The 16210-nt window shown below is 34.9% G+C and overlaps 1 protein-coding gene across 1 annotated transcript; it reads left to right on the top strand.

The window, feature by feature from the left end:
- Positions 1–9664: 9664 nt before the first annotated feature.
- LOC138318814 (uncharacterized) lies at positions 9665–16042 on the top strand. The gene is made up of 5 exons (XM_069261533.1): positions 9665–10065; positions 11256–11627; positions 14321–14496; positions 14932–15022; positions 15389–16042. Exons 1-5 carry the CDS (start codon positions 10011–10013, stop codon positions 15802–15804), a joined length of 1110 nt encoding a protein of 369 aa, XP_069117634.1. The 5' UTR covers positions 9665–10010; the 3' UTR covers positions 15805–16042.
- Positions 16043–16210: the final 168 nt, after the last annotated feature.

The raw sequence follows: 16210 nt of genomic DNA, 5'->3' as shown, positions 1-16210 counted from the left end.
ATAAACTCATATGACACTATAATGAATTATTTACAACTGATCATCCGGGTATATGTTATTGTGGATTTCTCACGTCTAACTGATTACAGAATGAGTTGATTCGATACGTTACTGTTTCCAGTAGACATCCAATGACACGGTGATAAAGCTATAATTCGAATAACAGATGCATGCCGTACGTATGTGTGACAATATTTTCTCTGGTGCAAGTTCAATCTTGTGTGAGCGGTTACTAATCGATAATGTTTATGATGCCATTCAATTACATGAAGACAGGTTTATCAAACGACAAAGGCGAAAGAGTATCTGAATGTTTTAAACGTCTCTTGTTGGTAGTTTGTGGTTACCATTAAGACACATACGGAGATATGTATAATATATTAAAACAAAACACGGACAAGTGTAACAGCTTGCCTTGGAAATCATTTGGATTTCAATAGTATCCTCTTCATTGTTTCCACGCATATCAAGACTTTATAAGCATATTTAATTACAGGCAACATGCACGGAAAATCATGCAAATCAGTACATAAATATGTTACAATTGAGTTAAATTCATATAAATATAAAAAAATAATTGAACCAATATCTGCGACATATTTTAATGGGATATTTTAAGGCTGTGTTAATACATATATAATATTTTGTAATAATAAAGTTTAAAACATTTAATTTTTCATTATGAAGTATAGTTTAGACAAAATTTACATCTATTATTTTAGTATTATAGATATTTTCTGATATTACGTTTACCGGAGTTACTCCCCTTCATACCATAATTTATCGTTAATAATCAACATGCTAGCTTTTATACCTTGGTTTAACATTTGGAATTCGAAATCGAATATCAACCTGGTATAACTTCATAATGCATGATTTGTCAGCAAAGCGGAGAAGTGTAGATTTTCAGCCAGTCAGGAGTCTGCTGCCGTTCCGCATTTCTCATTTATAAATTACATCAAATAGATTCTACGGACGCCACATACAATTTGGAAAATCCCTAGTTTGCTATATGCGGATACGATCTGAGAATGTTGGGAATCTACATGGGATTATACAGCCTAATATACTCCCATCTGGCCACATAGCTTAATATATTACCATTTGGCCACATAGCCTAATATATTTCCATTTGGTTTACATAGCCTAATATACTCCAATCTGGTCACATCGCCTAATATATTCCCATTTGGTTTACATAGCCTAATACACTCCCATCTGGTCACATCGCCTTATATATTCTCATTTGGTTTACATAGCCTAATATACTCCCATCTGGCCACATCGCCTTATATACTCTCATTTGGTTTACATAGCCTAATATACTCCCATCTGGTCACATCGCCTTATATACTCTCATTTGGTTTACATAGCCTAATATACTCCCATCTGGTCACATCGCCTTATATACTCTCATTTGGTTTACATAGCCTAATATACTCCCATCTGGTCACATCGCCTAATATACTCTCATTTGGTTTACATAGCCTAATATACTCCCATCTGGTCACATCGCCTTATATACTCTCATTGGTTTACATTAATATACTCCCATCTGGTTTACATAATCTGCACATCGCCTATATACTCATTTGGTTTACATAGCCTAATATACTCCCATCTGGTCACATCGCCTTATATATTCTCATTTGGTTTACATAGCCTAATATACTCCCATCTGGTCACATCGCCTTATATACTCTCATTTGGTTTACATAGCCTAATATACTCCCATCTGGTCACATCGCCTAATATACTCTCATTTGGTTTACATAGAGTAAACCGAAGACTAGAATGGAAATATCGCATTAAGCACCAATATTTCATGTAGATGTATATTTGCAAAATGATATGTGTACAAATTATCATTACTAATACTGTTGATTCATATGCGAATTGTACATTTCTTTTTTGTCCTTTTAAAGACTATCACTATCTTATCCAGCAAGGCTTCTTGGGTCATACTTCGAGCTTTGTTTGCTCATTTTTACATGAAATAAACACTAAACAGTATGATGGCTCTTAATTCTTGGAATATGCCTGATAAAGAAAGGAAGCCGTTTATTTGGAATGATTTATTATTTATGATTCAAGAAATATTATTATTTAAAATTTCTTGAAACATTTTAGCAACTGAAGATGAGCGAAAGCAACGCCATACTGTCCTGATAAACATGAGGCCAGGCGCCACTGTTTTGATGGATTGGTTTATATGTAAATTTGTTTAATTTTTGTTTATACACAATACATATGCTTATATTCATATTTGTTCTGTAACAAGCTTTTTAGTCTTGTGATTTACATGTTGTACTAAGTTGCCTGGTGTTGTAATCAGGGCATTAATGCAGACACACGAGGGAGGGGGGTCCCGACGGGGCCAGGGAGTATAATTGGATGAGGGTGTCAGGTAATACCTTTATCTAAGGGAGTTTGGCAGGTCCTTTAAGGTTTAGGTCAAACAGTCATATGCATAGTAATGTCATTAATATGTTCCGGAACTTCTAAGGAAGGGGTGTTTATACAGGGGGATGTTATTAAGCCTGGGGCTGTGATTAATATCTATAGGTTTTGGATAAGGAAGGGCAGTTATGTCAGAAAGGGAAGGGGTTAATGCACGTGGGGTGCGGGGGGGGGGTGTGTGTGCGTAGTTTAGAGGATCTAGCCTTTAGTCAATCAGTAGAGTTTGAAGGACACTTGCTTCAGCAGTTTTATTATTTAGCTTTGAGCTGATTAGTCACATGACGAAGGCAGCCAATTAGGATTGTGCAAAATTTACAAGACAGGGATACCAGGTTCTAGGTAACTGGGCTCTGGTCTGTTTCATAATTCTTTGAACAGAGTCAGTTGGTGTTATTATCCCATCCCAGAATTTACCAACCCTCCCACCATCCCCAGTGTCTGCTCCTAAGTATATGTTGTTTTGTTGATTACATGCTTTTAATTATATTTTATTTTTGATATGTTTTCTGAAAATACAAATAACATATTTTAATATGTTTTGGAGTTACTCAACGAATTGCAGACAACAATGGCCAATCAAATGGTTGCAAACAACAATTTTTACCCCCAATTCAGATAATTGATAGATCAATTAAATTATTTTCTGAAATGAATAGGTACTCAGAGGATTTAAACTTGATACCGGTTGAGGTTGTACCCCTGGTAAATAAGGTTGTCCCTGAAATAAAAGTTATACCTATATATAAGATCTATCAATTAAACCAGAGGATTTAAACTTGATACCGGCTGAGGTGATACCCCTGGTAAATAAGGTTGTCCCTGGTAGAAAAAATTATTTACCTGATACCGGTGGGGACACCCCCGGTAAATAAGGTTCCCGATATAAAAAATAAAAGAAATATGACTTGATACCAGATGGGTACGCCCCTGGTAAATAAGGTCACCCCAAATGCATGGTAGAAGTCAACCTCCAATGTTTCTAAATTATAAACCTGATACCAGATGGGTCATCCCTGGTAAATAAGGTTATAAATAACAGATCAAAATTAAATTAAGGGTAGAAGTCTACCTATATAATAAGTATATTTGTAGTCGTACGAGTAACTCCCAAGAAGCCACATGTTAGGTTATTTAGTCTTAGTTTAGGTTGTAGGTTCTTTATTTTGTACATCTATCGATATGATTAATTGCTTTTTGAATTAGATGCATCATGGATGTATTAGTAGTAATAAACATTTTAACTATAATCTTACCTTATTGTATTGTGTGTAAATAGAGAGTTTGTCGTCACCCTTTAGTTTTTGTATCTCTAACTACATCCTCGATACTCAAGGTGTTACTATCACTGTCTTTATATCCACCCTATATAATAGTAAAACTGGGGCAGTTTAAGAGAAAAACGCTGATCAAACAAAAGTCTTCATAGACTTCATTTGAAGACTACAGAGAGAGAGCGACGTCCTACCTTAAAGTCACACAGTCAACCATGGTGTACCGTTTTCGGATTCGTTTGATGTACATCATAGAACCAAACCATTTTACTCCCCTTTTGTCGCACGCTGAACCTTCTGTTTTGCTACGACATATTTATGGGTGCATAAAGCGAAAGTAATGATAACCCCTAGAAAATCTAGGATGTCCTCGATATGACTATGGTTGGAAATATATTATAAAATAAAACTTGCAATACACTTGAATACTGTAAAAGAGATGCATAAATCACATCTTTCTTGGTCTAACATGCCATGTTTATTGATTCAACAAAATGTTTAGACGACGATGACGTTTAAACTGTACATACAAAAATTTAGTAGGAAACCTTAATCATTCTTAAACGAAATATTGTTCATAAATCAGTAAACCATATTCAAAAGTAAAATTATTTCTTAAACATTAGCTCCCTCTTATCAAACGTCGTTCAAGCTATAAGGTAATGCATTTAAACCTGTTGATTGGGAATAGTAAAGAAAATTATCACCAGTAGGATGTATTTGTATGAATTAATGATACATGTACTTTCTATGAACTAAGATATAGTTTAATCAATAGATGAGGTTGTTTTGATGTCGGAACTTTTTAAGGCTATATCTGTATACTTTAACATTAAATGACGATGAATCTTTTATGGACGCCGACATATTTAGTATTCAACGGAATCTTAAGCAAATATTATGCTTACAAAGGTCAAATAATCCATTTTATAAATTATACATTGAACCAATCAAGTGAAAAAATAACTTACATTTACTGCAAATAAAAATAAGACATGACATAGAATTTCTGTTTGGGGACACATTCTCAGAATTGATTATAGCTAAAGAATGAAACACGGTTGTATTGCAACTTTCTCTGATCAGGAAGCGGCTTGATGCTCCACGCGTAGTACTCTTGTCACGTCAAACGAAGCATAACAAATATCCGTCTGACTTTGTTTATAGCTTTACATATACTGTTAATGGGTATAGAAAGGTCACAAACAAGCGGCTTTAATCAGGAGTCTCACGATTATGGATGTTTTAAAGAAACCTGCTTCTAATGATGTAGGCCTGGGAGTGCATGTAAGTAAATATCGATGTATTCTGATAACTACTTGCTGCCGACTTGAGTGGAAAGTATCCACCGGTATCACCAGTGTATTTATTAAGTAGAATTAAATAACATCCAAATTATATGATAGATGAACTTATCTGACCAGAACAATATTTTGAGAGATGTGTCGAGTGATGCGATACTAAAACATAAGGGTCAAAGAAATAATATCAACAGGATTTTCTAGATGACACGGGATCCAATCAAACGTAAATCTGTTGGATACGAATTACTTCAAATGGTAAATATGGGACAAGGAAGTAATTCCAACCGCGTGGACAAACAAAATTGTCAAATTTTCGAGTCGATCTGCCCCTTTATCAACGAACAAGATTACTTAATAGGATACGAACAGTAATGCGGGACAAAGTAGACAAATATTAAACTATATAGCACAGTGGAGCGCATTTTACCCTTCGGCAAGTAGCAGCCGAAGGCCGGATACTAAAAATAGTAATTGGAAAATAATTGACATAAAACCCCACTTCCTTTTTTATTTCCATGCCATTTCTCTCTTTTTACCTTGAAATAGATACTGTAATCCAACTCAAAAATGACCTTGAAATAGATACTGTAATCCAACTCAAAATATGATCTTGAAATAGATACTGTCACCCTTACTACTGTAACCCTTAACTACTGTAACTCTAACTACTGTAACCCCTAACTACTAAAATCCCTAACTACTGTAACTCTAACTACCGTAATCCCTAACTACTGTAACTCTTACTACTGTAATCCCTAACTACTGTAACCCCTTACTACTGTAATCCCTAGCTACTGTAATCCCTAACTACCGTAATCCCTAACTACTGTAACTCTTACTACTGTAATCCCTAACTACTGTAACCCCTTACTACTGTAACTCTAACTACTGTAATCCCTAACTACTGTAACTCTAACTACTGTAACCCCTAACTACTGTAACCCTAACTACTGTAACACTAACTACTGTAATCCCTAACTACTGTAACTCTAACTACTGTAATCCCTAACTACTGTAACTCTTACTACTGTAATCCCTAACTACTGTAACCCTAACTACTGTAACCCTTAACTACTGTAATCCCTAACTACTGTAACCCCTAACTACTGTAATCCCTAACTACTGTTACCCCTAATTACTGTAACTCCTTACCACTATAATCCCTTACTACTGTAACCCCTTACTACTGTAACTCTAACTACTGTAACCCATAACTATTGTAATCCCTAACTGCTGTTATCCCTAACTACAGTAAATACATATATCTTTGATAATAGAGCTCAATGTTCCGATATATTCAAATATAATGGTGATCGTATGTCAAATACTTTATTATCTCAGTTGAGAAATTTTGCTAGTAACCTTAATACGGATCTCTTTAATTCTCATCTCAGTGACAGTCCAGCCTGACTGTGTGGATTTCAAAACGAAGATTGTGAACACTATTTCCTATACTATCCTTTATACGTCAACCCTAGACGGCTCCTTTTTAACTCTATCTTGGAACTTGACAATGATATACCACTGACAACACAAACATTTTTGCAAGGCTCTGAAAGACACGATATTAACATTAATAAAGCTATATTAGATAAAGTTCGGTGCTTTCGCTGATTTTGTTGAATAGATTTCGTTGAATTCGTTGAATATCTTGTAAAATCATTTTTTTCTATTTGTAATGATATGAACTATTAGATATTTTGTATATGATGTTTATCAATATCTAGCTTGATGTTTTAGGATATCATCATCATTAAATAAATATAGCAATTAAGATTATTTATGTATATATATCAATATTAATTTGTATCTACTGTTAATATATAAGGAGAGGGCGTGTATAGGCATGTTGCCAGTTGCCCAATTCCGATTGTCTGTAACATCTGACAATAAAATATTCTGAAATGAAATGTAACTCTAATAACTGCAATCCCTAACTACTGTTACCCCTAACTACTGTAACTCCTAATTACTGTAATCCCTAACTACTGTTACCCCTAACTACTGTAACTCCTAATTACTGTAATCCCTAACTACTGTTACCCCTAACTACTGTAACTCCTAATTACTGTAATCCCTAACTACTGTTACCCCTAACTACTGTAACTCCTAATTACTGTAATCCCTTACTACTGTTACCCCTAACTACTGTAACTCCTAATTACTGTAATCCAACTTATTTTCGACTGCGATTAACGTTTGTGTAAAATAAAGTTCGAAAATAAATCGCTTCGAAAGTACAGTAAAACGATTATAATGTAACTCTTGAAATAAAATCGACATCAAAACGTAAAGTAGTTGGTTTACAGTACATCAGAGATTTTAACTAAATTCTGCTAGGAATAAAGAGTGCGGGAGATCGACTGAATGTTAACTTTTCATCCTTTCTCTTTCCATCACGTCAGAAAACAATTACGAAACAACATCGGTAAGGATTTTAAAATAAAATTTACCCAAAGTGAATACAGTGGTTATCCGAATTACTTCATGAAGTGCTTAATTACTTTCTGGTTTTGAGTTTATGGGCATTCGATTCCTTTCCATTGATAATAATTTGATATGTCATTTTCCTACCAATATGTCGAAACAGTTCTCTATTTTTTCAACTCAATAGTTGTAATAATATGTTTATCTATTACGATCGTGATTTTGGCGGCCAATTCAATAATGTGATATTCTCAGTGTTTATCCCAGTTAATTCTTAGTTAATACAGTTTTACCTGTTGATTTCGTAATCTTCCCAAGGGTTAAGAAAAATGATCATTAAGCTATTGGTGTAGTCGTAACGTAGATCCTTATTTGCGCCGGCACTACTTATTATGGTTTATTGGTGCATGCAGGCGGTTAGTGAAAAATACCTAAAGAATGATAAATTACATAACTGTTTCACTTTTAAAATAAGCGCGATATTTAACATGATGCATCGGTCTTTAATGAATATGTGCATCATCACCCATTTAATCCAAAGCCTGGTGATTGATTGACTACAAATGGCTTAACCAAGCGGGAGTTCATATCAAACACGATGCGAATAGCTCAAAGAATTGAGTTTGGAAAGTGGTTCATATATTTAGAAATAGAGTTGTCTTCTGTGACCGGAAATGACGACAATATTAACCAATATAGTTGTTTCCTGGTGATGACAAGAAGATCAAAGGATTGCTAGATCCCGTTATAGGGTGATGGCATTTTCTGGTATTGACATATTTCGCTACCGATACATTTACTGATTGACAGAACACATAACTTGTAACATTATAACACCATTTATCAGAATCAAATGTGTTATCTAACAACATGTATTGGTAATTGTAAAGGGGTACGTGTTACGTCTAAATTGATGGTTTAAGTAATTACATTGATAGTCGGACAAAAATATCAGCGTGAAACTAAAATCTAAAAAGAAACAACGTTCATGATAACGTCGTTATCCAAGCTTACTCTAGGAAAATTCTTGCCACACCATAAGATTTTCATACATAATGTTCATTTCATTGCAATTGTAGTTGCTGAAAAAACGCCTGAATAATAGTGCTTTCACTACGGAGTTCCTAGATCTTAAAGGAACAATTGTTTTATATACGGAAAATTAAAAAATGTGTAAAAAAAATCCAATAATAAACAAACAAACAAAGCAAACCAACAACAAACATTGTGTTTTACATAATGGCGGAACAAGTTACATGTGTTGTTCCCTTCTCGATGATACATTGAGTGTCAATGGATGGTTTTACCCGAGACTTACCTAAGACTTACCGAGGGTTTTACAACATTTCGTAATCCCTAAGGTAGACTATCCTTATCTTTTCTGTACAAATGTATTAGTATTTTGCAGATATTGCGCCATTTGATTTTTTTGGTTTAAGTGAAAAAAAACCCCACAACAACAACAACAAAAAACGCGAGCGGCGACTGCAAATCAATTACTAGTATCCAACCAATATTTTAAACGTAAATATCATCATTTGCGTCTTTTACAACAATACTAGCCTTTGTTTTGAAATGGATGATCAAATTTTACTGAGCAAACAACCATTTGTTGACGCCGTGACGTCGCGAGTTTGTATTGAATGGGTAGTCACACAGCCTCAGTTTACATGAGTGTAATGCATGAGATAAAACATCATTACTCCCGTAGTTATGAGAGAAAATAATATATATTTCCATATGTATTCTAAACTGACTGATATTCTAAATATCCCTCTAATTGTTATTTGAACACATAAATCTTTTGATACTCAACTTAATGTACCTATATCTTTATCGCCACTTCTTCATCAATCGGGAACCTAACATTTATATGCCTGTTTTCAGTTAGTATTTTTCTTAATGTCTACAAGGCTATTTCTATAATCATAAAGCAATTATTAGTTGAAACATACATGTAACATCCTTTGACATATTGACATAGACAATAATAAAAAGAACGTTGCTTCATTTTAGTATCTTTTATTAAATTGAATGAAGGATAATAATGAAGAATATTGTTGATTTCACATATAACGTTTACCACTATTTATAACCTTTATAAGTACTCCCAGCTCTCACGGCTAACCACCGTCCGGGCACTCCATGTGTCAAGCTAAGACTGGAATTGGGATTTAGGAAGTCGAATGTATAGGACCACTAATACGTCAGGCCATGGATTAGTGCGGGTAGTTTTACTTTGGTAATCCTCAGGATTGTGAATATGTAGTTTATAAGTACATGATATTAAAGTATGGGGTTTTAAACAATGGAAACTTTAAATTTGTATTCAAATACTCTTTTTAAATGCATTGTATCGAACAATATTTGAGAGTTTAATTCCATTGTCACATATGTGACTCGAACAGAGGATTATTTTCGGAAGGCCTGTGCTAGAACGCAAACACTATGTTTGTGTCTAAATAAATTGGATTTGAGGTGAAGATGAGCTGATGAATTTGGATTTGATGTGACACTTTGTTATAAAGTGCAACAAAAGTTCATCGCCATGAAAGACTCAACAGAAGACAAAAAGAAACGAACACCAAAACGGAAAGAAAAACGTAAGTAGACCACAGTATAACGGTATTGTAATTATCTTACATTTAAACTATCTCAAACTTTCAGACAATAAGAACTTTTAGAAATGTCTTTTTTGGATTTAGCGTTGAACAGATTGATTATAAATTTATCGAGGAAAATGACCGGACTGAGGCAGCTATTGATAATTATTGTTTATAATCAATAAAACAAAATGGCTGACCTAACAACAACATTGTTATATGGCGTTTACAGGGTTTTACAGTCCCTTCACCACATTTCTACACGCACAACTGTAGACTTTAATACGCTATGAATCGCGATGATGACAAAGTATTATAATGATGATATGCAGATTTATTTAACAGACCAACAATGTCATAGAACAAATAAACGAATCCGGCCTACTATACCTTTAGGCCTAAAGACGACACCATTATCTGTCTAAAGGTCTTTTGAGCTACATTACTGGAACTTACAATGACGTTACTCTAAAGTTAATTACATCTTGATAAGTGCGTTGTAACATTTTCTGTTCACATAAGATCGAGCTATTACTCGTGAACATTAATATCAATCGGACAAAAGCTATAGTGTTTAAGGTGGAATGTTATCAATTCTTATTAATTAAGTCGATTATTTAGTTAACAGGAATTATTGATCCCCATATATAACTGTAAAGAGTAGAATATATATATATATTCAGATCGATATTATGGTAACACACGACAGATTATGATTGATTTCTTACACAGTCATACTAAACATTTAAAGCCAGTATCATACCCAAACCATATCTACCTTAAAATATTCAACCAGGGCACCTAGTTAAAAGCACAATAACTATAATATAGAGAAAGATGTCAACATTGGGTTTCAGGCGAGTAGGCGTCCTCAATTATATCGACCAATCCAGAAGAACCTAAAAAGCCTTTATCAACACGCACAACTCGACGATTCAAAACCTGATGTTGTTGATTTGTCTTTCAGTATGCTACGTCTGTCATAAAGTGGTAATGGTGTCAAGTTCAAATGTTTAGGTAGTATCAAGCAGTCATTTATCAGTTTAACCATGTTATTTATATTTTACTTGGTAGTACTCCTGTCACTCAAGCAATGATGATTGAAAGTTTTTGAGTCTGTAAGACTATTTTGGAGAATGATTTTGATAACGTTCATCATTCAAATATTATCCATTTGTTTGAAACAACAGGTAGACGAGCTAGCGCTGCGATAAGTATTGCGGCGTCCGAACAGAATTACGATTCGCCCTACCAAGACACAGCGTACAAAGTCCCAAATTCAGAAAAAAAGCGAAGCAGCAGCAAGATAAACCTACAATCTCCTTCCTCTATAATTAAGGAGAATGGCGTCTTTGTCGACACTCTCTTTCCCTCGGAACATCTGGTGGCTATGAGTATCGCCGAGAATGAAGCCCAGAACGAGGCGGACAATTTGGAGTCTGTGGGCGAGGACCCGCCATTGGATATAACCACCCCGAATGAAGTTCCCATGTCTTACGACCCGACCGACAGGAACCAGGTCCTCGTTAAAGATCCGGATTCAAAAGAAACCGTTACTACAAGTAAGAAATTAGGGGGGGGGGGGGGGGATAATAATGATAAATATATATACATATATATATATTTTTCATTAGAACTTTCTATTGCACATTATATCCTCCTGCTTTTTCTACTAGGATGATTAATTGAATAAAAAGCAAGGACTTGTTACGAAAAAGTCAATCGTGGTAAAACCTTTTATGATAAATTATTGGCATATGAACACCAGTCGAAATAATAGAAATTGAAAACTTTGGACCTAATATTGTCAAAGGTGATGCCATAATGCAATGAACTTTGACAAAAGAATGTGGGGAGGCAATTGTTACCAAACCGAGCCAATTACTCGTCTATTGATGGTCTCGAACATAATCAATATACTTAGAGGAGCAATCACCACATGGACATCTACAACTAATGTGTTGTAGAACAATAAGTGTATAGAAGTTAGACAGCATTGGTCCGTTGTAGTCACAATAAATACACCGATTTACCACCACGTAAACAGTCCTATATTAATGTGTTTCCTATTTGACTTATCGTAACAGATGCCTGTTTCTAGATAGTGTTCTTAGTATATGTCAACTATGCCAGATATATAAAAATATGCTAATATTAGTAAATGTTTTTTATTTGAAATTGTGTGACATTTTCGCTTAACAGTTTAAATAGAAACCTATTAGAGAATCAAATATTAGTTTCAGTGGCTATAGAATACAATAGGATGGATCCAATGTCACGTTGTTAGTGACACCTCCACTTATTGATCTTTTATTACGGAGCCAAACATCGCTTTGATTTTATCTTGCAGCGTAAAATTAAAACAGTCCAATTGTATTACGGTAATTTCATTTTTAAAAGTATTTGAATGTGTGTTATTGGAAACAATGTTAGTTCTACCGGAACACTGATAAAACTATCTCGGTTTTTAAGGAAGACAATGTGTCTGTCAATTTGTGGCTGGGCTGTTTTAGAAACAATGTATGCTTCATAACGATTTTTGATTATTTTCTGTTAAATCATCGCGTAACGCAAAGAGATTTTCAACAGTAAAAGTTTCATTATCCATTCTTCACGATGGCACAACATAACATGTTCCAGGAACAATGAGCAATCTCTAAGTTAAGGGTTTGTATCAAAACAGATAAACTATTTTTGAAATCGGTAAGTTTTGACCAAATTAAGACTGTTTTAAGCTGAAGACTTACGATTTTGACAAAATTTAAGACTGTATATTATTAAGACTTACGATTTTGACCAAATTTAAGGACTATTCTCTAGGCTTAAGACTTACGATTTTGACCAAATTTAAGACTGTCCTTGGCTAAAGACTTGCGATTTTTGGAATGGTCTCTACTTAAAACAGTTCTAGGCTAAGCAAAATGATTCTGGTTTCTTGACTAGGTATATTTTTAAGATTCATTTAAACATGGCTGATTGTATAAAGGATGCAAGATATTTGCACCTTAAACACTTGCCTCAACACACAGCAGTTTTGTCATTTAAGAGTTCTTTAATGGTCTTAGTGCTCAGATGATCCTGAAGTTAGAATAGTACCTGCATTGTATAATATCGTATATATCATATTTTCTCTTCTTTCTGAATTAAGTTCTTCTTCCCTTGACACCGCCTTCTTGCTTGCTTCGAGTTGAACGTTCATCCATATGCGGTAAGACTTTGGATTATGTTCCCTGACCGATACACATATTCTATTATGACCCTTTCCGGGGGAACTGTTCTCCTATATTATGTTGTCTGGTGTTGTCTGGCAAGGTATAGTCCACGAGTCGAAGACGAGGGCACTCTACCTCACCAGACATGCTATAGGAGAACTGTTCATTATGACGTATTTGTTCGCGTGCTCATTCCCGGGGGAATATATTTTGGTATAATTCCCGTGGTCAGGTAAAGTCTCCCGTAGTCAAGAAGGACAGGGAACTATCAAAAAATAGACCATGGCTGTTATCCAATCGCATTCCTAGTAATTATCATGTGATGTACTAATACAATATAAAACTGGTAGTTTCTGCTCCTGCTTAGGGCTCAGCATAAAGGTAGTGGGGCAACTGGTTTGCCCTCTGTACTTGTAATGTGACTTGATGGAGGTTTTGTTCGGTGTCTGTGGCGACATGATTTAGGGCGATAGCACTATATAAAGGCATGAGTTCCACTATGACAAAGAGACAAACTGAATATCGTACGGCCATTCATACACTCACTACATTGTACGTACGGCACACCATCCTTAAATGACCTGGGTTGGATTTTAGGCATAATAAAATCAAACAAAACTAGTAATCACAGGAACTACATTTTGTAAATTGAAGAATTCCATAATTAAAAAAGGATAAATAATGTAAGAGATAGAAATGTACTAATGGGAAGATCAATAACCAAAGATTTGTTTACATCAATATAATGATTTTACTTTTCACCGAAAAATGTTTAGTTTTCACAATACTATTAAATATTTCAATTATATAAATGGAAATAATGAAAGACTAGATACACAAATAATAACAACATAGCTGGCTAATTGGGGAGCCCCGAATCTATGGTTTCGAATCTTACTTAAGTTCTGGACAAAATATGATAAAATCGCGTTCTTATCTGTCAAGATGGTTACCGTTCATTTAACTTACACATGGTAAACTTTGTTATAGAAAACAATCTGGTATTCACTGCATCATCCTTAACATATTTTATCATCTTACAGAATGCATAGCAGGAAGGGAAGACTCTGTATTCGTGGGACCGTCAGGGGCTGAGCCCAAACCTACGGATCCCTATGTATTGTCACGGTGCTTAATCCAGAAAAGATTTGGGAGCGGCGTTTTACTACTAAGACCTATGGAAATGAAACCTACACAACTCGTTACTAGGGGTGACCTGGTAAGTACACTTAACTCAGCCTGTAAATCTGAATGACCTTGTAATCACCCTTACAGCAAAGGCATCTTCCGGTTAAAACATCAATCCCTGCAAGCATCACAAAGGAAATGCCAGTTACGTGTTACTTTTCTGTATTTGACTTCAGTTTATGCTCTTTTGGATTGTTATTGAGTGTTATAACATGTTTAAGGAAATAAATACCGTTTTGTGTGCGAAATGTCCGCATACATACTTATGCTACAACAGTCAAAGACTCATCAGGGGCTGATAACTCCTTAATATGAAACGACACCTTAGTATACTAATCATATCCACACTAACTCAGGTTTACCTGGTGGAGTATGCTCATCTACCAGTAGTATAAGTATAAAAATAATTAATTATCGATATCACAAAGAGTATAGTAAAAACATCACCTATTTTCCTTTTATAAAGATTTTCCAGTTGTGGTACGGACGGGTATCACTGACTATCCACGAAAGCACTTCCGTTATTGTATCCGGGGATTTCTTCTTTGTCCCTAGAGGTAAATCAACATTTAACTGGCAATATGCATACTCTTGATAAGGTAGATAACAAAACATTCAAATATATTTTAATCTGCAAATGATTGACATACTGGTTTATATTATCTCGTGAATAACATCAAATTGTTTTTTGTATTATCTCAATTCAACATTTTATTACTTGCATTGTTAGCTATGAATATCATTATTATCAAATTGACGCTTTATCACGACTGACTTCACTCAATAAAGTGATTAAAATTTCAAAGACGAAAATAGGAAATCATAAACATTTTACTCTTGCAATGAAACTAGTTTTAAAGGAACTTATTCCGTTTTAACGAAGCATTTATTTAGCATTGTTCTATCCAAAAAATACATTTTAGGTAATACGTACAGTATAAAGAATCTGCGGAATGAGGAGGCAAAGTTTAGTTACACAGTAGTCAAAGAAGTACCTCCCGAGAAAGAAGCATCGGATAAGGAGATAATGGAACGGAAAGAAAGAGAGAGCAAAATGGGTCAAGTGACCGCGCGTGAAGGCACGTTCGTTACGGACACACCTAGACAAAAAGACGAATCTTTACAGCGACCAACAGTCGGGGACGCACTCAAGGATAATGTTGTGGAAAATACACCACGCCCGAGGGATCTCGAACCGAACCAGAAAATTGACCAAGAACAGAATACCAATGATGCCGACCACAAGGAGGCAGATAAACCCGAGGAGAAGCCGGCAGAGCGATTACTTACTCCTCAGCATTCCCTTGAACCTGCAGACTGGAAACCGGTGGTAGTGTAAAAGAAAATCACGATTGAATTATATAGTACACATGGTTGTTGGCCTGTTGCGATACATAACTGCATAACATATCATGATCAGAAGGACATTAAACTAATCTAGCAAATCGATCAATGGTGTCATAGAGCTGTCACTGGCGTAGGTTGTTTTAATGACAAAACGTGCTAAAATTGCTTCTATAAAGACGTAATCTTTTCTTTGCTGTCTCCTCTGTCAATTAAAACAAACATTGTGTTCAGTAATTGGTTAATTGCATGTGACTAGACAATGTCAATATGGACCAATGTATGTATGACTGTTTCGTGATGAAGGTAGTGATCCATTGCACAGGGAAAACATAGTATAATGTATTATATGATACTAAATCTTGCATTGGAACATGAGTATAGAAACCTGTTACTTAGTT

This window comes from Argopecten irradians, chromosome 3 (assembly GCF_041381155.1).
Source record: "Argopecten irradians isolate NY chromosome 3, Ai_NY, whole genome shotgun sequence".
Taxonomy (NCBI): domain Eukaryota; kingdom Metazoa; phylum Mollusca; class Bivalvia; order Pectinida; family Pectinidae; genus Argopecten; species Argopecten irradians.
Note: the sequence above shows the minus strand (reverse complement) of the source record. Positions and strands in the feature narration are given on the sequence as shown.